At 43.3% G+C, this 26,886-nt stretch overlaps 1 protein-coding gene across 2 annotated transcripts; it reads left to right on the plus strand.

Annotated features, from left to right (window-relative positions):
• The first annotated feature begins 1,392 nt into the window (after positions 1–1,392).
• Positions 1,393–26,834, plus strand: RBBP7 (RB binding protein 7, chromatin remodeling factor). Of its 2 annotated transcripts, none has more exons than XM_023198922.2 (12): positions 1,393–1,719; positions 2,522–2,666; positions 9,281–9,426; positions 13,538–13,711; positions 14,720–14,835; positions 17,407–17,567; positions 18,377–18,503; positions 18,615–18,692; positions 19,121–19,197; positions 22,209–22,266; positions 25,552–25,662; positions 26,382–26,834. In XM_023198922.2, exons 1-12 carry the CDS (start codon positions 1,704–1,706, stop codon positions 26,448–26,450), a joined length of 1,278 nt encoding a protein of 425 aa, XP_023054690.1. In that variant the 5' UTR covers positions 1,393–1,703; the 3' UTR covers positions 26,451–26,834. The 2 variants fall into 2 exon arrangements, with proteins under 2 accessions (XP_023054690.1, XP_023054689.1); XM_023198921.1 differs by lacking the exon at positions 1,393–1,719 and adding an exon at positions 1,876–2,259.
• The last annotated feature ends 52 nt before the right edge of the window (positions 26,835–26,886 follow it).

Genomic DNA, 26,886 nt, shown 5'->3' on the forward strand with positions numbered 1-26,886 from the left:
GGGCTGTATTGCTTAAACACCCTTCCAATTCTCTTCCCTCTCCAGCCACCCCCTCAGCCTTAGGCACTAACAAGATTCTTTGACCCGGCTTGGGGGGAGGGCGTTATAATAATGAACTGTATTGTATCGGAAACAAGACAGTAAATATCTACAGAAGGGAATATGTGACTGGTTCTGCCACTGACTAACGTCTGGGTTTGCGTCCCGGTCAGAAAAGTGGGCATGACAGCGGCATCTGCAAGATAGCATCTGAGCATGAAGGCACTTGGAAAGGTATCAAGGCAGCAAATGTTCCGGGGGTGCTTTTGCAAGAGGAGCCTCTCTCGGAGCTGGACGTACACTTCGGTTCCCTTGGCACGCACGCCTCCCCCAACTCCGTCCCCTCTGCTCCTGGCCCTCATTTTCTTCTATTCCCCATTTGGCCTTGCAGCCAGTTTTCTCCTCCCCCGACACACTCCCCAGGGCCTACGAAGTTCCCGAGCAGAGCAGGGCTCAGGTAAGCAGGCCCAGGGCAGTTCAGCCCTGCTCTCTCCAGCTCCGCCAGCTTGGGGTGGGGTCGCCCTGGGACCCCTGCAGGTGACAAAAATGACTCAGCAGGGGCCGGGGCTGGGATGAGAAAGGAACGCCAGTGCAGGAACAAAATCCCCTGAAGCACTAAGAGGCCGCAAACCATCATCTTAAGGACTCAAACATCGAACAAATTAAATGTAACAATGCAAATCGGTTTCGGCCCGCCGGCGGCCTGTGCAGCCACAGGCTGCACATTTAGCCTAACAAGGCGGCCCGGCGGCTTTTGCAGGCAGAAAACGCCCGCGGCCTCTCCAAAAGCTCTCCTCCCTCTGAGACCAGCCCCACCTCGGCCCGACCGGGCCCCAGGAAAGGCCAGTCAGCTGGAGGAGAACATTTCAGGGGTGCAGAGAATTGCATGTCCGTGATTATCAGGGAGACTTTGAAGGCACAGTAATCTCTCGAGAACAGGAACCATTTTCCCCTCTTGCTCTGAGATTTTGCTTGGCTAAGCGGCAGCAGCCTCCCTGCCCCCCCTCTCACTCCCACCACCGCTGCCGCTACAAGCAACCACGCCCCGGGGGCCCCAAGGCTAGCCGCCCCGGGGCTCGCGGCCCCCGCTCAGCCGGCCTGCCGCGCCTCCATCCGCCCCGCCCCCTCGGGTCCTCATCCGCCCCGCCCCCGCGCGCCCCCATCCGCCCCCGCGGCCGGCCCTGGGAGCGCCGGGCGAGCAGTCGCGCCTGCGCATCGCCAACTTCCTGCCGCGGGACGCTCCGCCCACCCCCAGAAGCCCGCCTCCGAACGCCGCGTGAACCCGCCCGCCGCGCGTCATTGGTCGCGGCGCTGGAGCCGTTGGCTCCCAGACCCGCCTCTCCGCCTCCTCTCACTTTTCCCAGGGCGGATGCGCCTGCGCTTAGCTGCCTGGGCGGGCTGCGAGGCGCGGGTTGAAAAGTCTCGTTCCAAGTTTGGAGAGAGAGAGAAGAGCGCCTCAGACCTCGGTACCCGCGAGCGGGGAGGAGGCAGGAAACAAGGACGCGGCGTCTGGGGAGCACCCAGGCAGCAAGACTGGGCCCGGGCTTTCGACCGCGGGGAGTGTGTGACGCGTTTGGGAAAGGCAGGAGCGCCAGTGGTCGGGCTGCTCTTGGCTAACGAGGGGAGTCCGAGGCGGCGGCGAGGGGCGAACGACCCGACGCAAGATGGCGAGTAAAGAGAGTAAGAGGCCCTGCGGGGCGGCGCGCGCCGGGGCCGCGGGGGGCGGCGGACGCGCGAGGCCGCGGCACGCGCCGGCGAAAGGCGCGAATTGGCGTGCGGAGCGGGGGGCGGGGCCGGGCGCGAGGCTGGGCGCGCGCCTCGAGGGGCCTGCGCGGGACGGGACTGCCGTGCGGAGGGCTCCGAGCACTTCCGGAGCCGGGCGCGGGGCCGAGGGCTGGGCCCCCCTCTTCTTTTCCCTCCTCCGGCGGCTGCGCTCCCTCCGGCGCCCTCGGCCCCGGGGCGGAGGCGGCCGCCGCCGCCGGGAAGCGAGCGCCGCGGCTCCTTCTACGCGCGCGCGTTGACCGCCTCGGGGTCGCGGCCCTTGTCCGGGGGTTGCTGGAGCCCTCAGGCCTATGGCTGCCGAGGCGGGTGTCGTGGGAGCTGGGGCCTTCCCTGATGGGGATTGGAGGGACCAGGCCTGTGGGCTTCTGGTACACGTGCATGTGTCTTCCCGAGTGGGTCGCGCAGCCCCTGTACGTACAGGTCGTCATCTTAGAACAGGTGCGAACAGCTGTAACAGGGTAAACAATTTCAATTGACTACCCAACATGGTATACGCAGGGGGTATTAATCTCAACGGAAAAAACAGGCTTCCTGGTTGGTAGTATTTTCTCCACCTTCTGGAAGAGCAGTTAGTTGTCCGTGTCCAAATTAGAGGTAAAAGAAAAGAGTACATGAGGTGTGGCCATCTTGAGGTGACCTCCAATTTCTGACTTCGATCCATCTCAGCCACTTAATTGTGTGGGCTTTCTCCAAATTTCAGTGTTTGAAGATACTGTGGAGGAGCGTGTCATCAATGAAGAATATAAAATCTGGAAGAAGAATACACCGTTTCTGTATGACCTGGTTATGACCCATGCTCTTCAGTGGCCCAGTCTTACTGTTCAGTGGCTTCCTGAAGTGACTAAGTAAGGGTTTCTGGCAACTTTTTTTTTTTTGCTTAAATTTAACTGTCGTTCTGAATTTCCTAGTTTTGGCGTTTTATACCTAGAACATAAGTATGTAATCAGCCCTTGCTTGGGGTGGCAGGTGGTTTTTATTTTCAAAACTTAACGTGATTTATGGGATGATTTCTGGCGTATACTGTGCTGGTAAAAGGGGAGAAAGAATCTGTTGTGAGATTAATGGTATTTGGAGGAAACACTGAATATATTTGACATTTCCTGTGCTCCAATGTAGAGCAGCATCTCTCTGGGCCCAAACTAATGCGTTTCTTTAAAACTTTATTGAAAAAGAAGAGAATATTTACAGAAAAGTTCACACATCATAAGTGTTGTATGGCTTCATAAATTTTTGCAAAGTGAACACACGTAACAGTCACCCAAGATAAATACATTTTAATTGGTAAAGGCAAAAAGACCTTGTTAACAATTGACCAAAGAAAAGATGTTGTCGGCTTATGGAATACACTTTGAGATTGTCGTTAGTCTTCATAAGAGTATTCTTTTCTGTTAGATCTACGGTTTCTCTGGTAATAATTGCTGGCATTTATTGAGCAGTCAGAACAGGGCCTGGCACATCTGAAGAATCTACGTCTTGTTGTTGTAATCCTCATAGTAGTACTATGCTGTAGGTAATTTTCATTATCCTTGTTTTACTGATAGGGGAACTGGGAGTGAGCGTTTAAGTGCCATCCCAAGATCACACAGCTGGTCCCTGCGTTAGTCTGCCTTGCTCATTCACTTGAACCTTTTCTAGTAGGAACTTGACCATGTACTTTTAAAGTGTATTAAATATGGGGCCAGGCACAGTGGCTTATACTCCTGTAATCCTAGCGCTTTGGAAGGTAAGCTTGAGCTCAGGAGTTCAAGGCTGCAGTGAGCCATGATTGCGCCACTGCATTCCAGCTTAGCCAACCGAGTGAGACCCTGTCTTCCAAAGAAACAACAAAAAAGCATCTTAAATTTGGGTGTTGTGGGCATATAATTTAAAGAGGATTAAATGAAACTCTAACCTAAAAAGAGGATTTTGCAACAAGTTATAAAAATAATAAGCTAATTTTGGCTGGGCACGATGGCTCATGCCTGTAATCCTAGCACTTTGGGAGGCCGAGGCAGGTGGATTGCCTGAGCTCAGGAGTTTGAAACCAGCCCAGGCAACACGGTGAAACCCCATCTCTACTAAAATACAAAAAAAAAAAAAATTAGCCAGGCATGGCAGCGTGTGCCTGTAGTCCCAGCTACAGGCTACAGGGAGGCTGAGGCAGAAGAATTGCTTGAACCTGGGAGGCGGAGGTTGCAGTGAGCCAAGATCTCACTACTGCACTCCAGCCTGGGTGAGAGCGAGAGCGAGACTCCGTCTCTTAAAAATAAAAATAATAATTACAATAATCTCATTGTATATAAAACTGCTCTTACAATGGCTAGGTTCTCCATATGCAAACATTGATTTCCATACAGATAGGAATTTCCACTGGGCTTCCCAAAAATCTAAATGTAAATGTACAGATGTGGGAAGAGTAGAGAAGAACTAAGTAATGGACACTTGGAAGCATTGACGTTTACAGCCACCTTTGAACAGATTGAAAACTAGATTAAGCATCGTATACTCAGGAGTATTCAAGTTCTGGTTTGAGCATCATGTGCATTTGCCTCTTTGGTCTGTTAAGCAGATTTAAAATGTATTAACTAAATTTACCTTTTGGGGGATCTTTTTGACCCACTGTAACATAATAGAAAACAGCAGGGACTTTAAACTTAGAGACCTGGGTTAGAATCATGCCCCTGCTTCTTCTTAGCTTCGTGAACTGGGGCCGTGTTGTCTGGGCTGTAAATGGAGATGTTGGTTGTACTGACTACCTACATTTGAGGGAATTAAATGAGATCATGCATGTTAAAGTGCCTGGTGCAGCATAAGTACACAGTAAGTGGTGACTGATGCTGATTCTCCCACCCCTTCCTGTTCAGAAATAATTTGTCAGGATTGAAATAGCTCTGTGTTTCTTCATTTGGATTTCAATGAAAGCTACTTGCTGAAGTTTTTTTTTTAAATGTTACCTATAATATGTAATACTTAGGAATGCAACAGAAAATGCTTTAATTAAATTATTTGATATGTATCATGGTGTTCTTTGTATACAAAACTGTTGTGGGATTGAGTTGTGGGACGTGCAGTGCCTTAGAGAATGTAAGAAAATGCCAAGCAGCCTGCATTCTTGGATGTTGAGGATTGCTGTGTGGTGCTTTGCAGGGTTCAGTTTGGGGTATAAAGGGACTGTGTTTTATCACCATACAGGACAGTAAAAATGTTGACTGTTCCTCAGTGTCTGACTCTGAGGAACAAGACTCTGCTCCACCTCATAAGCCTTTCTTCTGCCAACTTACAACATGCTTCAGAACGATTACTTGGACTTTCTGAGCTATTGTTGTCCTTCAGCTGAGTTAGGTAATTGTCCAAATAATTGATTTGGCTTGCTTTTTTTTTTTTTTTTTTTTTTGGGAGACAGAGCAGACAGAGCAAGACTCTGTCTCCCAGGCTGGAGTGCAGTGGCACCATCTTGGCTCACTGCACCCTCCACCTCCCAGGTTCAAGCGTTTCTCCTGCCTCAACCTCCTGAGTAGCTGGGATTACAGGTGTGTACCACCACACCCAGCTAATTTTTGTATTTTTAGTAAAGACAGGGTTTCACCATGTTGGTCAGGCTGGTCTCAAACTCCTAACCTCGTGATCTACCCACCTCAGCCTCCCAGAATGCTGGGATTACAATTGTTGATTTGGCTTTTAAAAGGTTTTATTAGGCCGGGCGCGGTGGCTCAAGCCTGTAATCCCAGCACTTTGGGAGGCCGAGACGGGTGGATCACGAGGTCAGGAGATCGAGACCATCCTGGCTAACACGGTGAAACCCCGTCTCTACTAAAAAACACAAAAAACTAGCCGGGCGACCTGGCGGGCGCCTGTAGTCCCAGCTACTTGGGAGGCTGAGGCAGGAGAATGGCGTAAACCCAGGAGGTGGAGCTTGCAGTGAGCTGAGATCCGGCCACTGCACTCCAGCCTGGGTGGCAGATCGAGACTGAGTTACACACCTAATAAAAAAAAAAAAAAGGTTTTATTTAGGTATCTCCAAGAAATTGGTTTTTTTTTTTTTAAATTAGGTAGTTATTTCATATCTCTTGTTGAATAATGTTTTAAATATATTGAGACTAAGTTATTGTTTACCTAAAAAGCTTTGTAGTTTTTCAAATTCAGGAAGTACAAAAGGATGTAGAGTGAAGAATAAATCCCCTTTCCACATCCCTTACTGTCCTACTTCCTTTCCCCAGTCATTGTTTTCAGTTTCCTAACCGATCCTTGCCAGTGTGTAGAAGTGCATACCTGTATCTTCATCATTTTTTATGGTAGCAAGTTCTTCACTTGAGTTTGTCAGTAAGAGTATATATTGGAGATTTTCCTGTCAGCATGCTTGGATATGCTTGTTCTTTTCAAGGGTGCCATAGAATTTTGTTTATGGATACACTGTGTAATATATTATACCAGTTCCTTACTGATGGATGTTTAGTTATTTTCAGTCTTTTTGCTGCTATAAACAATACTGCTGAGAATGATCTTATAATAGGCCATATTTATGTGATGCTTGGCTAAATTTCCTAGTGGTAGTTACTGGGGTCAGAAAATTCTGCACTGAAAATGAATAGGCTCTCTTAACCATTAGTGTTTCTGCAGCCTTTAAGTACATCCAGTATTGGAGGAAAATAGTGTCATATTGATTAGTTTAGGAAAACAGGCTGTGTTATAGTGATGGAGGTGAAAGGATTTCTAGTAAAAAGAAAAGTTCTCATATGATGATCAAATTGGGGAAAACTGGAATAATTAAATTTGAGTCCAGAGGGATTTTTAAGCTCCTTCAGTCCATCTTGGGACAGTGTTCATTAGAAAGGGCCTATGATAAACTGACCTGTCTACCTGTAATTTTTTACCTGTTGGTCTCAATTTTCTTGCTTAACTCCACAAAAAAGAAGTCACTTTTTTCCTTTGATATCAGTCCCGCCATTGCTTTGTGGTGCCTTCTTTCTCTCAAGCATTCTTATTTCTCTTTTTAAATATTTACCTTTTTTTTTTTTTTTTTTTTTTTTGGTGGAGATGGGATTTTGCCATGTTGCCCAGGCTGGTCTCGAACTCCTGGGCTCAAGCTATCCGCCTGCCTTGGCCCTCTAAGTGCTGGGATTAGAGGCATGAGCCACCGCATATGGCCAAATATTTCTTCTTTCTTTCTTTTTTTTTTTTTTTTTTTGACAGGGTCTTGCTATGTTGCCCAGACTGGGTTTTTTTTTTTTTTTTTTTTTAAAGACAGGATCTTGTTATGTTGCCCAGACTGGACATGAACTCCTAGGCTTAAGCAATCCTCCCTAGTAGCTGGTATTGTGGGTGCACAGCACTGTACCTGGCTTACCCTTTCATTTTAAGCCACTATTCCCTGTAAAGGTTTGATTTCTGTCCAAGTCCTCATAAAGTATGTTGCTTGGAGCCTAATTTTAATGGTTTTACTGGTTAAAAATAAGTGGGCAAGCCAGATGTGGTGGCACACATCTGTAGTCCCAGCTACTGAAGAGGTTGATGCAGGAGGATCAATTTGAGCCCAAGAGTTGGAGACCAGCCTGGGCAACATAGAGCTTGTCTCTTAAAAAAAAAGAAAAAAAAGTGGGGGCGGGGGCACATGGGCTCATGTGCATTGCCCCCTACACGCATATAAAGACCACCTAAGATAGAATTAATTACTTTTTTGATAGCCACATCATATTCTTGGCCCACTGTGCATGTATCAATCAAGACCCATGTCTTCTTCCTTTTCTTTTTTTTTTTTTTGAGACGGAGTTTCACTCTTGTTGCTCAGGCCGGAGTGCAATGGTGTGATCTTGGCTCATCGCAACCTCCGCCTCCCACGTTCAAGTGATCTTCCTGCCTCAGCCTCCTGAGTAGCTGGGATTACAGGCATGTGCCACCATGCCCAGCTAATTTTGTATTTTTAGTAGAGACGGGATTTCTCCATGTTGAACAGGCTGGTCTCGAACTCCCAACCTCAGGTGATCCGCCTGCCTTGGCCTCCCAAAGTGCTGGGATTACAAGCATGAGCCACCGCGCCCAGATGTCTTTTTTTCAAACACGCTGCTATTGCTTAGTCATGGCTGCCTTACTCTGTTCTTGGGGGAGTGTGTGTGTGTGCGTGTGTCTGTGCACGCACTTTTTTACTGTAAGCCAAATCTTGGTAAAATTGCATCTTGTATTTTCTTTTTTCTTTTTTTTTTGAGATGGAGTCTCGCTCTGTCGCCTAGGCTGGAGTGCAGTGGAACGATCTCGGCTCACTGCAAGCTCCGCCTCCCAGGTACACTCCATTCTCCCGCCTCAGCCTCCCAAGTAGCTGGGACTACAGCTGCCCACCACCACACCTGGCTAATTTTTTGTATTTTAGTAGAGACGGGGTTTCACTGTATTAGCCAGGATGGTTTCAGTCTCCTGACCTCGTGATCTGCTCGCTTCAGCCTCCCAAAGTGCTGGATTACAGGTGTGAGCCACCGTGCCCGGCCTTGTATTTTCTTAAGTTATTACTAAATTACTTGCCTAGAAGTAACCTTCAATCTTTTTAGGAAAAACAAAAACAAAAAAAAAATTGAGTCCTTTGTGCAGCTGAAATTTAGAAACAGATAAATGTCCTAACTTGTCTTGTGTTGGGGCCTAGAGCCCTATTTCTCAGTCCTCTTCATTGAAGTAGGACCATGGAGCACAGTTGAAAATTGTGTTCTTGATAATACAAATGGGGAAGCCTTTTTGATAGATACTGATGCAAAAATCACTGCTTGGACCAAGGTGCCAAGAGGTTTGGGCAAGTTCTTCAGCCTCAAGGTGAGTTTCTACAGAACAAGGTAACAAAGATGCCTCAGTAAAATTGAGAATGTTCGTTTCATAAACTTAGGTATCATAAACGTCAAGGAGTTTCACATCATGCCATTTGCACTTATAGCCTGTTTTATTCAGTGAAGAAACTGAGGCCCCAGGGAGGTTGTGTTTTAACCAATTGCATTTTAGTTTGATCCAGGATTTAAGCTAAGTTTTTTTGATTCAACACTTTACTACCTTGTAGAATTTCTTATTGGGAAATAGGAAACATCTAGTGTGTAAGATATTTTTAGGTGGGAAGAAGATTTCTTTAGGTGGGAAGTTGTGATTTATGAGTGTGGGGATTGTTGGTGGATTCCTGTGTAGATGTTTGTCTGTGTTATACTGAGTTGGGCCTGCCTTCCCCAGAGTGCTGCTCTATAAAAGGTAGTGTTCACATTGATAATTGAGGCACAGGAGGATGGGTCTTTGAGAAAGAAGCAAGCCCTCTGCATATTGTAGCTAGAATATTTTCTTACATTTGCATATGTGGGGATTGTAAAGTTGGTAACCAGAGGGGGAGAAGATACACAGTTGATGCTAAGTATATATTTGCTAAAGAAATGTGAATGTATTTTGAGGGAACTAGACTGAATTTGTTAGCAACTGGAGATTTCTTGTCAGATTAGTGTGACTTATTTTCTTTCTTAAACAGACCGGAAGGAAAAGATTATGCCCTTCATTGGCTAGTGCTGGGGACTCATACGTCTGATGAACAGAATCATCTGGTGGTTGCTCGAGTACATATTCCCAATGATGATGCACAGTTTGATGCTTCCCATTGTGACAGTGACAAGGGTGGTAGGTATATCATATATTCCAATATTGATGTCAAAGGGAAAATGCCTCTTTCAAAGCATATGCTATTAAAACTATACTATTAGTTTTTGGCCCAGTAATTTAACTTCTAGGACTTTATCCTACAGAACTACTCACCTACATGTGCGCAAGGATTTTAGCCGTAATTGCAGAATTGAAAAATTAGGATCAACCTTGTAACCCAGATGTTGGTTCATAGAAAGTTGGTTAAGCACATGGTATGTTTGAAATACTACTCAGCAATTAAGAAGAAAGAAAGGCCAGGTGCCATGGCTCACACCTATAATCCCAGCACTTGGGGAGGCCGAGGTGGGAGGACTGCTTGAGCTCAGGAGTTCAAGCCCAGTCTGTAAAACACAGACCTCATTTCTACCAAAATTTCAAAAAAAAATTTTTTTTTAATGAGAAAAATCTGTACGCACTGGTATAGGAAGGTATCCAAGATAAATTAAGTGGATAACTGCTATGTGTAATTAGGATATTCCACTTTGGTAGAAGTAATATGTGTTGGTGTGTGCAGTGGGTATTTTTTTGTTTGAGGAGAGTGGGAGTAGTGGTAGGGTTAATTTAGGAATCTGTCGGCTTTTTTTTCTTTTTTTAATTTAGTCAAACACATACTCTCCTGTTTTTGGTATTCCCATGACCACCCCAAGTTTGGTGATTTCGCTAGGACTCCCAAGAGCAAATTATACTTGTGGCTAAAGTTTGTTACAGTAAAGAACACAAAACAAAAGCAGCAGGAAAAAGATGTACATCGGCAAGCTCAGGGAGGTCTGGCACAAGTCTTGTCCAAGGCCACACAGGATGTGCTTTCTCTCTGGCAGCAAACTGCAGGGACATGTGTGAAATATCTCTGCTCAGGGAAGCCTGTTTGGGTCTTGGGGTCTGAGGTTTTCTTGGGGGACTAGTTACATAGGCACATCCTGCTGACAACCAGCTATGGCGACTGAAACTTGAGGACCCCAGTAATACAAACTGAGGACCCAGTTATAAAAGAAGGTATGTATCATCAATCTTGATATCTGCAAAGTAAACCTGACAAACTGGTACAACGCGGTCCATTGCTCCAGGTGCACACCACAAAATCATCAGTTCATCAGTGACAGAAAGAACATTCTGAGGTGCATGTTCCCAGGAGTTTGCCAAGGGTCAGTAATGGGGTCCTAGTGTTCCTCAGAGACTCCAGGGCTAAGCACCCAGACTGCTGTATTAACTCTCTCTTCACAGTCCCAAATGGCTTAATGCTATTGGCATTTTCTAATACATGCCTTAGGGTTTTTTCCTTACTGAAAATAAAATACTGGCCAGGCACAGTGGCTCACACCCATAGTCCCAACACTTTGGGGGGCCAAGGCAGGAGGAACGCTTGAGCCCAGGAGTTTAAGACCATTCAGGGCACACAGTGAGACATTGTCTCTATCAAAAAATAAATTAAAAATTAGCCATGTGTGGTGGCGCATGCCTATAGTCTAGCTACTTGGGAGGCTGAGGATCTCTTGAGCCCAGGAGTTTGAAGCTGTAGTGAGCTAGGATCACACCACTGCACTCCATCCTGAGCAACAGAGCAAGATCCTGTCTCAAAAATATTACATTCTCTAGTGTAGTGAAACTGCTGGGTTGTGTGGTATATTCATTGTCAACTTCATAGAAAACTGTTCTCCAAATTGATTCACCCAGTTTACCTCTCCCACAATTTATCGTTCATTCCCCGACAACTGTATGCTTTATTTCTTTAAACATTGGGAGTTTTTTGTGTTTTGTTTTTGTTTGTTATGAGGCAGGGTCTCGCTCTGTCGCCCAGGCTGGAGTGCAGTGGTGTGATCTCGGCTCACTACAACCTCCACCACCAGGGTTCAAGTGATTCTCGTGCCTCAGCCTCAAGAGTAGCCAGGATTACAGGCGCCCACCGACACGCCCAGCTAATTTTTGTATTTTTAGTAGAGACTGAGTTTCATCATGTTGGCCAGGCTAGTCTCAAACTCCTGGCCTCAAGTGATTCACCTGCCTAAACTTCCCAAAGTGCTGAAATTACAGGCATGAGCCACCACTCCTGGCCTGAATATATTGTAATCAGAAATTTTTAAATGGCTTTTAACCCTGAAGTGTATGTATTTACTGGGCTTGCAGTTTAACAGTCTCTGCATAACGATATTAATATACTATTAAAGTTACACATCTAGTGTATTCTAACAAGTAGCTGAAATAATTTAATACCTTTGTTAATATTCAGTTTGTTTATATGTTTTATTTATTTATTTATTTATTTTTTGAGACAAAGTCTTACTCTTTCACCCAGGCTGGAGTGCAGTGGTGCGATCTCGGCTCACTGCAACCTCTGCTTCCTGGGTTCAAGTGATTTCCGGAGTAGCTGGGACTACAGGCGCCCACCACCACAGCCAGCTAATTTTTTGTATTTTTAGTAGAGACAAGGTTTCACATTGTTAGCCAGGATGGTCTTAATCTCCTGACCTCGTGATCCACCCGCCTCAGCCTCCCAAAGTGCTGGGATTACAGGTGTGAGCCACTGCGCCTGACCAATATTCAGTTATATTTTTTAATGGATATGATCATTAAGACAGTGACTTCAAAATTTTAAGTTTGAGAAAACAAAACTCTTGTGTTCAAAGTAAATCCTACTTGGAAACGCCACCTCCTCCCCCCCCTTTTTTTTGGAGAGCTCTTCAGGTTGTTTTAGCTAAAGGAATCAGGAAACTTGAGTATCTTTGTAGCAGAAGGGTTAGAGCCACTGGAGTCCATGCAGTGGGATGTTGAAGGTCAAAGTGAAGCAGGTTTGGAGCAGTCTCAGGAGGCAGGAGACTATTGGATCAGGAGGGGTCTTAGCATGCTGAGGCACACTTCTTCCATTGACACTATGGAACAGAAGGTGCTACGAGGAAAAAGGGTCCTTTTGCATGTTGTCACGTGAGAGTAGTGGGTAGAGGAGCTTTGGAGTAATCGTGGATTTGAGATATGTTTTTTTCAGCCACACTGCAATAGTAAGCTATGTTTGCTTCAGAGAGAACAGCTAGATACTAATATTAAGACATGGAAGCCAATGTTCATTAAACATTCCACATAGAAGGAGCTGCCTGGAACTGAGAAATGGTTTGCTCCTTTTGGTGGTTGCTCCAGGCCCCGGTCTATTTTACTTCTTACCAGCCTGGCTCCAGTAGGCATTTGTGTTAGTTGTCCCTGACCTGAGACACAGGGTGAGCTAAAATGGAATGTGCAAAGAAAAGGCAATATAGGTCAGGAAGAATAACACAATTGTAGTGTGAACTCTTCTATCTTTTTAAGCCTCAGCAACTAATTCAAGTTTTTTATCTATGAGCACAAAAAAGAATGTTCTTGTTTGCTGTATTTGCTTAGATGTTCTCTCTACTTGCATTCTTTCTGCTAATATGTTGCTACTTCTTGGAAGTTACTGTGCTTTTTTATATGGCTTTGTTACTTTACAAGGCCTTTTTCATGATTATTTAATACTACAGTCTTATTCACACACCAGATGGGCGGAGAGGTTAACCTTGGCACTGCACTAGCAGTTAAACCAAGGATGCTAGCAGAGCCAACGTATGTGTGTTTAGGGACAGGTAGGGGTTAGCATGGGTTTCACACTGATTTGAGGATGCTTCTGACTTTAGACTCAAAGGGTGTTCATACTCCTGAGGGTTAAAACCTTTCCTGTTTTGATGAATCCTAAAATAAGATGCTAAATCAGTGCAGCATTTCCAATGAGTTGTATTTGAAGTAAAAAACTGTTAGTCTGCTTATTATGTGGTTATTTGAAATTTCAGTGAATAACTGTATCATCTTCATAACTGAAAGAGGACAGTTTTAGATCCAAGGTGGAACCGAATTAAGTTGCATAAGGCAGCTAGGCAGCTACCAATATTTTCCAGTGCAAATGGGCTTTAAGAATAAATTGATGTGGCAAATGAACCCACATTTTTGGATTTTCTCTATGCATGTCTCTGTCTTTGGCTTGTCAATTTGTGTTGTATTCTGCCAGGTCAAAATCTGTTGGGTTGATTGAACTAAGTAATTTGTGAATTTTAATCCTGAGTGTGTGTGTGTTTCTTTCTCCTCACATTAGAATTTGGTGGCTTTGGTTCTGTAACAGGAAAAATTGAATGTGAAATTAAAATCAATCATGAAGGAGAAGTAAACCGTGCTCGTTACATGCCGCAGAATCCTCACATCATTGCTACAAAAACACCATCTTCTGATGTGTTGGTTTTTGACTATACAAAACACCCTGCTAAACCAGGTATGTAATAATAAAGTCAGGTCATTACTTGAGCAGTTTTCTTGATTCAAACTGGTAATGTTTTTAAGTCAAAGTAGCATACTTTATAATATTTAAAGGTTTAAAAATTGCTTTGGGGGGGGTCCCATAACCATCCTCAAGTTCAGGGATTTGCCAGAACTACCTAAAAGCAGCTTATACTAACAGCTAAAGTTTATTACAGCAAAGGATCTAGAGCAAAAGTAGGAAGAAAAAGATATACATCAGGGGAAGTCCAGAGAGGTTAGCTACAGGCATCTGAGTCCTTCCCATCCACGATCATGTGGGACATACTTTGTCTCTAGCAGCAAACCATAGGAACATGTGCCACATGTCTCTACCCAGGGCAGCCCATTTGAGTTTCAGAATCTGGGATTTTTGTGGAGGTCTGTTGGCATGGGCACATCCTGTTCTATGACCAGCCATGGTAACAAAATTGAGAACCCCAATAGTGAAGCCAAATACATTGTGAATCTTGCTAAACAATCCTACAAGTCTTGACAGGTTCCTATGGCATACCCCACTGCTCTGGGCTTACACAACTTTACCAGTGAGTGACATGAACTTTCTGAGGGTCACATTCCCAGGGGTTAGCTAAGGGTCATTTATGGTTGCAGGCTACTCTAGAGGCATGCAAGGACTGATCAACCAGACCTGCTGTGTTAGAAATATTTCTAAAAAACTGGGGAGTTGGGGGGATAGGGTTACCACTGCCCAAATTTGTAGGATAGCTATAGTTTGTATTATTTTTGTGTTGGGGATAATATTAGGTTTTCCAAAGAAACCAATCATTTAATGGTCATGAGGCTCAATTTGCATTGGGTATTAAGAACGAAGCAAAGAGAACAGCTTTTTAAAGTGGTTATGGGTCAGACCAGATCTTGTTCATGTGCAATTGCTGTAATGGCTCACTCAATGAAGGAGTGAGAATTTATTCTCACCAGTTCTGATGAACAGAGAACAACTTAATGTTTTTTCATCTTTTCTTAGACCCAAGTGGAGAATGTAATCCTGATCTCAGGTTGAGAGGTCACCAGAAGGAAGGCTATGGTCTCTCCTGGAATTCGAATTTGAGTGGACATCTCCTAAGTGCATCTGATGACCATGTGAGAAACGTATTCTTTGTAATTTGTTCATATAGTGAGAGCTGATGCTTCACAGCTGTACTGAAGGAGTGCTATATAGATGAAAGGTTTTCTAAGATAATACTGCTGATTATTGTGGTAACATTCCCCCAGGACTTAGAGACATAGTTTTCATACTGCCCTGTATGAGTCTTCGGATTCCACAAAGCTCTTTTGAAGTAGCCTTAGGATGGAGGGAGCATAGGCAAAAGGCCTCCCATTATTTAAAAGATGATCCTCCAGGCCCTTATAATGGAAACTCTAGAATGTTTGTGGGACCTGATTAATATAAAGTATTTTTTAAGTGTACAATTCAGTGGGTTTTAGTATATTCACAAAAGTGCACAACTATCGCCACTAATTCTAGAATGTTTTCGCTCTCTGAAAGAGAAATTCCATACCCATTAAGCAGTGACTCCCCACTCATTCCCTGCCTTCCCCCAGTTCCTGGTAAGCGCTAATTTTTTTTCTGTCTCTATAAGAGTTATCTGTTCTTGATATTTCATATAAATGAAATCATATATGTAGCCTTTTCTGTTTGGCTTCTTTCACTTAGCATAATGTTTTCAAGTAACATTACTTACATTCCATTCCTTTTTATGGATGAACAATATTCCACTGTATGGATATACCACAGTTCACTTATTTGTCAGTCAATGAACCATTTGAGTTCTTTCTACTTTTGGGCTACTTTGAATTACGAACATTTGTTTACAAGTTTGTGTGTGGATGTATGTTTTCATTTCTCTTGGATATATACCTAGGAGTGGAATTACTGGATCATATGGTATCTCTGTTTAATTTTTTGAAGAACTACGAAACTATTTTCCGAAGTGGCTGTCCATTTTACATTTCCGCAAGCAATGTACAAATGTTCCAGTTTCTCTACATCCTCACCAATGCTTGTCTTTTTTATTATAGCTATCCTAGTGTGCGTAAAGTGGTATCTCCTGGGGTTTTTTTGTTTGTTTTTGTTACAAAAAGTCCTTCATGTGGCTGGGCGCAGTGGCTCATGCCTGGAATCCCAGCACTTTGGGATTTGAGGCCGAGGTTAGTGGATCACCTGAAGTCAGGAGTATAAGACCAGCCTGGCCAACGTGGTTAAATTCCGTGTCTACTGAAAATACAAAAATATTGGCTTGGTGGCACACACCTATAATCCCATCTACTTGGGAGGCTGAGGCAGGAGAATTGCTTGAACCCGGGAGGCGGAGGTTGCAGTGAGCCCAGATTGTGTCATTGCATTCCAGTCTGGGCAAGAGAGCGAGACTTTGTCTCAAAAAAAAAAAAGAAGAAGAGAAACTCTTTCATGTAAGAAAGTGATTTAATAAAAAGAGATGAAGCCCTTTCATGGTCACGTGCTCTGAATTTTAAAAAACAAAAAACAAAATATGAAGCCCATACCAGTGTCAGTGGAACTATAATGCTAATATACCTTCATGGGATTATTTCTTATTAACCATTGAATGAGAATCGTTGCCCTATACCTTGCAATATTTTTTCATTAAAAACTTAAGACTTTCCTCTTAATTCTTTCTGTGACAGGATGTCAAGGCCCACATGAGACCTCCTTATTTGTGGGCTGCTGTGACCTTTGAGGCCCAAGCAAGGCCCCATGGCCCCTCCTTGGACTCTGCTGATGCTTCAAGGAGCGCGTCGTTGGGGATCTGTCTGTGGGCCCCAGGCCTTGACCTCTCAGAGTAGACTAGTAGAGGTTTCTGGCCCAGTGTCATTTACCTGTCACATCTCCTGATGTCTATGGTGGTTTCTGCCATGAAGTGAAAGACTTGTCCATGAGGCTTATTGCTATGTGAGAGGCACAGTTTGATTTTAATTCCCAGTCTTCCCATCCCAGTATAAACTTTTAGGATGTGCATTTGTGTTCAGTAGATGCTGAGCGCCCGGCTCTTGGTGATTTGTTGTGTTGTCTAAGTGAATTTGGGGTACTTGAATGTCTGAATGTATGTAGGTAGAAACTCCAGCATCAGTGTCCTTGCCTGCCACCGTACTCAGTCTCTCCTCCCCCTCATTACAGTGGAGTTTCCTTTTCCTCTGCATCTCACATGGAGGCTGCACCCACATACTCTTCTGTTTGCTTATATTTTCTCTCTTGTGTTTACCTCAAACTTTTATACAGTTGAATAGTTTTGTTTGTAATGAAATTATTTTAAATAAGATGTTAGCATTTAAATTCAATCTCTTGGCCGGGCACAGTGGCTCACACCTGTAGTCCCAGCACTTCGGGAGGCCAAGGCAGGTGGATCACTTGAGGCGAGAAGTTCAAGACCAGCCTGGTCAACATGGTGAGACCCCCGTCTCTACTGAAAATACAAAAAAAATGAGCCAGGCATGGTGGCCTGCACCTGTTATCCCACCTACTCAGGAGGCTGAGGCAGGAGAATCGCTTGAGCCTGGGAAACGGAGGCTGCAGTGAGCCGAGATCGCACCACAGTGCTCCAGCCTGGGTGCCAGACTGAGACACTGTCTCGGCGGGGGAGGGGGGGAAGTCTCTTATAGCCCTTGTTCTTTTTTTTTTCTCTCCTTCTCTCTTAGACTGTCTGTCTATGGGATATAAACGCAGGACCAAAAGAAGGCAAAATTGTGGATGCTAAAGCGATCTTTACTGGCCACTCAGCTGTTGTAGAGGATGTGGCCTGGCACCTGCTGCACGAGTCATTGTTTGGATCTGTTGCTGATGATCAGAAACTTATGATGTAAGGTGGAAAGTTCAGTGGGATCTTGTTAAATGGGTGACCTGAGTGACCATCAGTGATTGCTGCAGGCTGTAGTTTTTTGTTTTTTTTTTTTTAAGTTATGGCTTTAAAAAAACAGCTTTAGGTAGCTTACTCCTGTAATCTCAACACCTTGGGAAGCTGAGGCAGAAGGATTGCTTGAGACCAGGAGTGTGAGACTCCGTCTCTACACAAAATTTAAAAACAAAAAATTAGCTAGGTATGATAGTGTGCACCTGTAGTCCTAGCTACTCAGGAGGCTGAAGTGGGAGGATCGCTTATTATTTAGAAAAAAAGAAAAATAGGTATGGACATGTGAAGGGACATACTTGGTGTGGTGGTAAATATCAAGATTGGAATCCAGAGTGATGCCAGTTGGAGGTCAGGGAGGAAAATGTATCAAGGTATGGCCACGGGACTTGATTCACCTATCATCTTATAAACAAATAACCTGAGGCAAATGTAACAAAATACTGGGCATTTGTCAAAACCAGTTGTAGGTATCAGATTGTTAACATTATTCTCTACATAGTCTGTATTTTGCGTATGCTTGAAGTAGTTGGTAATTAAAATAGGAATCTAAAAAACAGGACTAACAGCACTAGCTTGTTCTCTGTAGGTTTTGAATGTATCATTTAGTGGTCAAGGTCTGAATCACCAGCTGTGTGGTTGGTTTCCTCATGAAGGGGCTCACACAGTGGAGCTAGTTGTGGAGTGTAGTGACAGTGACGTGGGGCCAAATGTGAGTGTGTCCTCCCTGGGTGCTGTGTGACTTTACCTTTGTGTTTTAGATGGGACACCAGGTCCAATACCACCTCCAAGCCGAGCCACTTGGTGGATGCGCACACTGCCGAAGTCAACTGCCTCTCATTCAATCCCTACAGCGAATTTATTCTAGCCACCGGCTCTGCGGATAAGGTTTCGCATTATTTGGTGTTTATAAAACCCAGTTCTCTTGTGCTTTAATCAAATATTTGAAAATTCTTAGGTAAAGCTTAGAAATCATTTTCACTTGTTATTTTTCTTTAGACCGTAGCTTTATGGGATCTGCGTAACTTAAAATTAAAACTCCATACCTTCGAATCTCATAAAGATGAAATTTTCCAGGTATGTGACAGTTTTCTGGTGTCTGTATGTCAAGAAATGAAATCCAGGGATTCATTAGTTAAGCTATACCAGACTGGTGGGTCCACTATTGAAAAGAATGCCTTGTCCATGGTGTTACATGGAGATGTTCATAGGGTAAGGTACACCTTATTGAAGATTTAAAAAGCTTCTGTGATGGTTATGGGGCTGAATAAATTTATTGAAATCCCAGGCCGAGTTCCTCAGTGCTGGGGAGTGCAGCCTTCCTGAGGACAGGATAGAGCTGAGCCCTTTCAGAGCACTTGAAAGTCCGGGACAAGAGAGTGAGGACATCAGGCCAAAGATAAGATCATAGAGTGCAGGATAGGAAAATATCACATTAAAACAGCAGCCACAAACCTAGCAGCGGATGATTCTTTAAATACATTTTCAAAATTATCTATTACTAGGTCCACTGGTCTCCACATAATGAAACTATTCTGGCTTCAAGTGGTACTGACCGCCGCCTGAATGTGTGGGATTTAAGGTAACTTAGTCCTGTGACAAGATACTGCATAAATATGCTCATCTGGCAAGTTACATAGTAATTCATAAACTAGAAAAGCAATTTGGTAATCCCCCTTCAAGAGACCTAATATTAAAGAAACTTTTAAGTATCTTCCTAAGAGAGTCTTTGTTTTGTAAAATAGAAGTGAAGCAGCAAATGAACTGTAAAATAAATTTCTCTGGTGTGAGTTTTGTCTCTTAATATTCAGGCATGAAGGTGTATGTGTCTGTCTGTTTTTGCATTCAAATGACTATTTAAAACACTTGATATAGAGAGATCAAGATGGTAGCTGTCTTATGTCTCATTGGATCTCATAGTACGTGTAGGCAGGACTGTTTATTCTGAGTTTTTGTACCATTTACTTTGCTTTCAGTGATTCATTCTGCAGATGTGCACTCCCGCTGTGCGTTGTGTAACCGCTGGGGAGACCTTTGTGAAGGGGACAAGGACAGCCCAAGCTGTCAGAGAGCTTATGTTCTCTGGGGCCTCATTGTATAAAGAGTTTCTCCCAATTTTTAAAAGTTCCTTTACTTCAGCTTGCTGTTCTAAGAATTTTAGACTTCTTTACTTTTTTCATCTGAGCCTTTACAACTTAATAAAGTTGCTCAGTTACATACCTCTCCATAAGATGTCATCTTAAGTTTAAATCATTAAATTACCAAAAAATAACTTATTTTCTGCTTGTATTAAATATATTGCTTTGAAGTGGACTGAATTTAGTACAGGTTGAGTATCCCTTATCCAAAATACTTGGAATAAGAAGTGTTTGGGGTTTTGGAATTTTTAGGATTTTGGAATATTTGCATTATACTTAACTGGTTGAGCATCTCAAATCTGAACTGAAAGTCCGAATTCTTCTTCTTCTTTTTTTTTTTTTTTTTTGAGACTGTATCTTGCTCTATCAGGCAGGCTGGAGTGCAGTGGCACAATCTTGGCTCACTGTAACCTCTGTCTCCCAGGTTCAAGCGGTTCTCGTGCCTTAGCTTCCTGAGGAGCTGGGTCTACAGGCACTGCCACAGCCACCATGCCCGGTTTTGTATTTTTTACTTAAAAAAAAAAAAAGGCGGCCGGGCGCGGTGGCTCAAGCCTGTAATCCCAGCACTTTGGGAGGCCGAGACGGGCGGATCACGAGGTCAGGAGATCGAGACCATCCTGGCTAACACGGTGAAACCCCATCTCTACTAAAAAAATACAAAAAACTAGCCGGGCGAGGTGGCGGGCGCCTGTAATCCCAGCTACTCCGGAGGCTGAGGCAGGAGAATGGCGTAAACCCGGGAGGCGGAGCTTGCAGTGAGCTGAGATCCGGGCCACTGCACTCCAGCCCGGGCGACAGAGTGAGACTCCGTCTCAAAAAAAAAAAAAAGGCTTTGCCATATTGGCCAGGCTGGTCTCAAACTCCTGACCCCAAGTGATTCTCCCGCCTTGGCCTCCCAAAGTGCTGGGATTACAGGCATGAGCCATTGCACTCGGTGTGAAAGTCCAAATTCTGAGTGTCGTGTGGTGCTTAAAGTTTCGGATTTTGTAACATTTTGAATTTGGGATCTTCAACCTGTATATTAAAACCAAGGCTGCCTTAATTACAGAGGCAGTAATCCTCAGTATGTAGAAGAGACACTGGAGAATAAAATGTTGTATATAAAATTTAAAATAACTAATATTCAGGGTTCTGATGGAGCAAACTGTTGCCATGATAAATACTTGAAGATGTAGAAAACCTTTAAAGAAGACAGTTTGGGGCATTGTATTTGATTTTAAAACAATTTTAGTAGTAAAATAAACCTAAATCAAAACTATAAAGAGGTATGAAGTGTACAGCAAGGTTTGGAAGTCTGATGCCCTGGCAACTGAATTGCCCCTGAAGGTGCCAATAATTTGTGACCATTGTGTGTAATTTCTTCTTACAATTATTTCTTAGCTTGTTCAATATTAAAATTACATTAGATAGGGGGCCAGGCATAGCGGCTCATGTCTATAATCCCAGTACTTTGTGAGGCTGAAGCAGGAGGATCGCTTGAACCCAGGAGTTCGAGACCAGCCTGGGCAACATAGACCCTGTCTCTACAAAAAATTTAAAAATATTAGATAAAATTTGGGATTAAAATGGGTGAGTGTTAGCAACTGTACTGACAGGTGGAAGGGAAATACAATTGTCTAGCAATCCTACAGGTTTGAGATTGTTTGGTTAATTTTATGGGAAGGAAAAAAATGTCTCACTTGGAGGGCTGGGTTTTGTTTTTTAGCAGTTGTTACTAGTAAAGTATTTGGGTTAGGTAAAAGGATAGGGCTGATACTGATACATAAAGAGTGATTTCACTGTTGAGCACTGGCAAATTCTACAAATTGAAGTTTTTAAGAGAAAAACCTTAAAAACTTCCTTGGCTTACACATTTCGTAACGTTTTATTGCCATATCTTTAGACAGATCTATAGTACTGACATGTAATTATATTTTACTCCTGGGATGCAAAAGGCTTTGAGTGAAGTATAGGAATTACACGTCAATTCATATGTAGATTTTTTTTAACTATACATTTCACCTTTTAATTCTAAGGCAATAAACAGTTAAAATAATGAAGGGATTTCGAGTTAATGTTTATTATTGACAATAATTCCTCATTCTGCAGCTTCAATTATGAACAACTCTAACTTATTTCCAGAAAGTAAACATTCCACCCTTACACGAAATATGAACAGTAGCCAGGTGTGGTGAGGCCGAGGCGAGAGGATTGCTTTTGAGCCCAGGAGTTCAAGGCTCTAGTGCACAGTGATGGTGCCTGTGAATGAATAGCCACTGCACGGCAGCCTGGGAAACAGAGAGGCCATGTCTCTAAGGAAAAAGAAAAAAAACTTAATTGATTGTAGTATAGAAATAAGTTGTTTTTGTGAGTGTGTTTTTGTTTTAAGATTACTTTCTGGGCTGATACTGGTTTAGCAGATGTTCGTGCTACAAGAATTTCACTGGTGAAAGCATTATATTCTTTATTCTTACAGTAAAATTGGGGAAGAACAATCAGCAGAAGATGCAGAAGATGGGCCTCCAGAACTCCTGGTACGCATTGGCTTATAGAAGATGAAATGCCATATGCAGATTGGATTGTCATTGATCCGTTTATTTCGAGAATGAGTCAGAACTTCGAATTCTAGCTCTTGCAGATGGTTTCAAAATGGAGGTCCTGAAGGTTATTGCGATTGGGCTTTGACATTTATCAAAAATAGTAAATGGTGCCCAGTAGGTTTTTATGAATGTTTCACTGAGAATGGTTTGAGGTCCTGGAAAATAGTGTGTAGTGATTTCTCACTGATTTCAACTCTGGTATTTGTGATGGTTTAGGGATGGGGAGTGAGTATAACTGCCATTCAGTTGGCAATACTTAACATTTCCTAACAGTACAGAAAAAATTTTAAATGCTTTTTAAGTTTCCTGCCCAGAAAAGGAGGGCTTTCTCGATCTTGATGGTAGCAGAGCCCACTACCTCCCTCCCATGCCCGACTGAAGCACATGCATCTCCTTGACCCTTTGAAAGCTTATATGGTGGTATCTGCCCATCCTCATTCTTCCCGTCTGAGTCCTTCAGTGCTCGCTTCGTCATTTTTCTGTGAAACATTGCCGGATTTAGCAATGGTTCCTTGTCCTTGCTCTGAATCTAACATTTGTCTCCTCCTATCATTTGGCAGATAGTCACTCATCACTCTTGTCATTTATGATTTTAGTTCTAATGCCAGTACTCATTTTTGGCACACTTGTACTTTGTCCATGAGTTTTATTTATTTTTTCTCTGAACCTATGGATTATATTGAATGTCCACAAGTTTTCAAAGGTAAAGAAGGCCCTTGAGAGCAAGCCCTGCCCACAGAAGATGTTCACTAAGCCCACCTTGTAAGAATGCCCCAGTCCCTTTTGTTTTGATGACAGCTTTGCTGAGATATAATTTACATACTACACAGTTCACCTCTTTAAAGTGTACAGTTCAGGGGGGGGGGGGGGGTGTTCTTGGGTTTTGGGGGATTTTTTTCCTTCTTTTTTGTTCTTGAAGGCAGTGGTTTTTAGTATATTCATAGACTTGTACAACCATCACCACAAATCAATTCTAGAACATTGTTCATACCCTCCAAAAGAAACTGTGGCTATCACCTCTGAATTCGCTTCTTCCTCCAGCCCTTGGCAACTACTAAGAGACTTTCTGGCACTATAAGATTGGGCTATTCTAGATATTTCATGTAAATGTGACTTTTGTCTTTTGGGACTGATTCTTTCACATAGTACAGTGTTTTCAAGGTCTCCAGCAATTTTTTTAGGGAGAAAGGAAAGCGTATTACTTTGTATATTATGGCTCTGCAACAATTCCAAGGTGCTTGAGAAAATACACTAGGATTTTGTTTTTCACAAGAGAGCTTGAAATCAAGGGACATTTGAGAGAATTAAACTGGGCCTGGGCATGGTGGCTCCTGCCTGGAATCACAGCACTTTGGGAGGCCAAGGTGGGTGGATCACGTGAGCCCAAAAGTTCAAGACCAGGCTGGGAAACATGGCAAAACCCTGTCTCTACCAAAAAAAAAAAAAAAACATAAATTAAAATTAGCCAGGCGTGGTGGCGTGCACCTATAGTCCCAGCTACTCGGGAGACTGAGGTAGGAGAAACCTGAGCCCGGGGTAGTTGAGGCTGCAGTGAGCCATGACGACACCACTGCACTCCAGCCTGAGCAATGGGAGTGAGACCCTGTCCCAAAAAGAAAGTAGTGAACTATTCCACCAGTGTGCTTTGATAACTCTAAGCCCCAGTGATCTTAGAATATATTCACTTGTGTACCCCTTAAGAGTACTTGCTCTGTCGCCCAGGCTGGAGTGCAGTGGCGTGATCTCAGCTCACTGCAACCTCCGACTCCCGGGTTCTAAGCGATTCTCCTGCCTCAGCCTCCCGAGTAGCTGAGACTACAGGTGCACACCACCGTGTCCAGATAATTTTAGTATTTTTAGTAGAGACGGAGTTTCACCATTTTGGCCAGGGTGGTCTCGGTCTCTTGACCTGGTGATCCACCTGCCTCAGCCTCCCAAAGTGGTGGAATTACAGGCATGAGCCACCACACCCAGCCAATATATTCACTTGTGTACCCCTTAAGAGTACTTTAAAAAGCTGTTTACCTTTTTTTTTTTTTAAGTCAAGGTCTGGTTCTGTCACCCAGGCTGGAGTGCAGTGGGGCATTCTTAGCTCACTGCAACCTCCACCTCCCAGTTTCAACCTCCACCTCCCAGTTTGTAGCTGGGACTACAGGCACACCCCACCACGCCTGGCTAATTTTCATATTTTTTGTAGACAGGGTTTTGTCATGTTGCCTAGGCTGGTCTTGAACTCCTGAGCCTGAGCCATCCGCCTGCCTTGGCCTCCCAAAGGGTGGGATTACAGGCGTGGAGTTTTAGCCCCACTTCATATTTTTAACCTGATAAGATTATTCGGTACAATAGATACACTGTATAAGACATAGTTGTCGGCAGGCAGGGACCTCATTGTCAAACTAGAGTCAAATCAGACTTTGTCAGAAAGTGTGATGTCCCAATTGCAAGCAATGTATTTAAAATTGTCCTTGTGAAGAACTGTTTCATTTAAATCTTAATTCTAAGATAAATAAGGCATAGTACCTTCCCACCAGGTTGTCTCTTTCAGGGAACAACTGCTTTCTTCATAATTGTTTAGCAAAGCTGTCTCACCTTATGCATAACTTATAAGGGACTGTCTGGAGCTATGCTTTCGGAGCCAGGGATTTTCTTTCACCCTGGTGCTGTTTGTGTACCTTGGAAAGACGGGCAAGAAGTATGCCTATCTTAGTAAAGTGCAGAGGGGAAGAACCAGAAGACTCCTCAGGCCCCTTGTATAATAGAAGAGTATGTTACATGGCATATAATGGGTTGACTACCTTAGATATTTGCACCTAACTGTATATGAGCAAATGATGCCGGATTAATGTTCATCATAATCAGTATGGAAATGGCATTTTGATTATGTAGGAAAATGTCATTCTTAAGGAATGCAGGCTGAAGTCTTCAGCCATTTCATTGTATAGACACATGGATAAAGCATCGGTTATGCTATTAGTACTTGGTGAATCTAGGTAAAGGGTATACAGGTATCCATTGTACTATATTCTGTCACCTTTTCTGGAGGTTTGGAAATTTGCAAAATAGGTATAAATAGATTACTGAGCCTGTACCACCCTCTCTTCAAAACCAGACAGCACCCACCCTGAGTTGAAATACTGATGCTCTAAAGACTTTTTAAAATCTTTATTAGGATTAACAGGAGAGTATATGAAACCAAAGTTTTTTTTGTTCTTGTAACAGTTTATTCATGGAGGACACACTGCTAAGATTTCAGATTTTAGCTGGAACCCCAATGAGCCTTGGGTCATTTGCTCAGTGTCTGAGGATAACATCATGCAGATATGGCAGATGGTGAGTTAAAATGTTTTTCTTGAATGACTATCTTGTAAAGGAGAGATTTACTAGTTACATAATGTAATAAAGTTATTTCGAATATGTAGGTGCATATTATGCCAAACATTTACAGAAATAGTTTAAAAGAACTTTTTCCATTTCAACAATATAATCTTTAGTCCCATGTGGTGCTTCGTCCACTGTTTGCTATTTGTAGCACCTATCAGGTCAGGAGAAATCTCTGCATCTGCACTGATTTTCATTGTTGTTGCGCTCTTCATACACTGGAGTCTTGGCATCGCTACTCTGTCTCCAGTGTCCGTTCTGTGTGGTAGATATGAGGGATATGGGAAGGAGATGTCAAGGCATTCAAATGACACTAAGTTCTCTGAGGATGAGCACTGAGTACTTGACGTTTCTAAGGTGTTAACTGAGACTTCCATAACATCTGGGCTACCACTTCCTCTAAACGATGCTTGAAGTGCTTTTGGAAAACATCTCTTATGAACAGTGATTGAAATTAGTGCATGGATGGGTGGCTAAGTATACATGTGGAATTACACACTGGCAAAGAATTTTTCAAAATACTGGCTAGCCTGCCATTTCCTTATTGAAGCTTTTAGAAAGAAATGTAAAAGTGAAACTAATAAGTTCTAAATAGATTAAATTGTTTTTAGATGACCTTGTAAAAACCATAGGGAGTTTTTACACCTGTGAATTTATTTGGTTATCTCCAGGCTGAAAATATTTACAATGATGAAGAGTCAGATGTCACGACATCCGAACTGGAGGGACAAGGATCTTAAACCCAAAGTACGAGAGATGTTTCTGTTGAATGTAATGCTACATTGAATGCTTGATTTGTCAAGCGCCAAAAAGGCATTGTATAGTAGGAAATGTTAAGTGGGTTGGCTTATGGCTTCTTTATCCTCTGATTCTAGCACTTTCAAGTGAGCTGTTGCGTACTGTATCATATTGTAGCTATTAGGGAAGAGAAGAATGTTACTTAAGAAAGAACATCGTTGATTTTAAATACAAGTAGCAGGGTATTGCCTTTGATTCAACTGTTTTAAGTCCTCATTTTCTCAAACTAAGTGCTTGCTGTTCCCAAATATGCAAGAATAACTTTTACACTTTTTCCTTCCAACACTTCTTGATTGGCTTTGCAGAAATAAAGTTTTAAAATAAAACTTGTGTTTTTTTAGAAGCTTTGTGGGGGGTGGTGGGGGGTCTACTTTTTGA

Source organism: Piliocolobus tephrosceles, chromosome Y, assembly GCF_002776525.5.
Source record: "Piliocolobus tephrosceles isolate RC106 chromosome Y, ASM277652v3, whole genome shotgun sequence".
Classification (NCBI taxonomy): Eukaryota; Metazoa; Chordata; class Mammalia; order Primates; family Cercopithecidae; genus Piliocolobus; species Piliocolobus tephrosceles.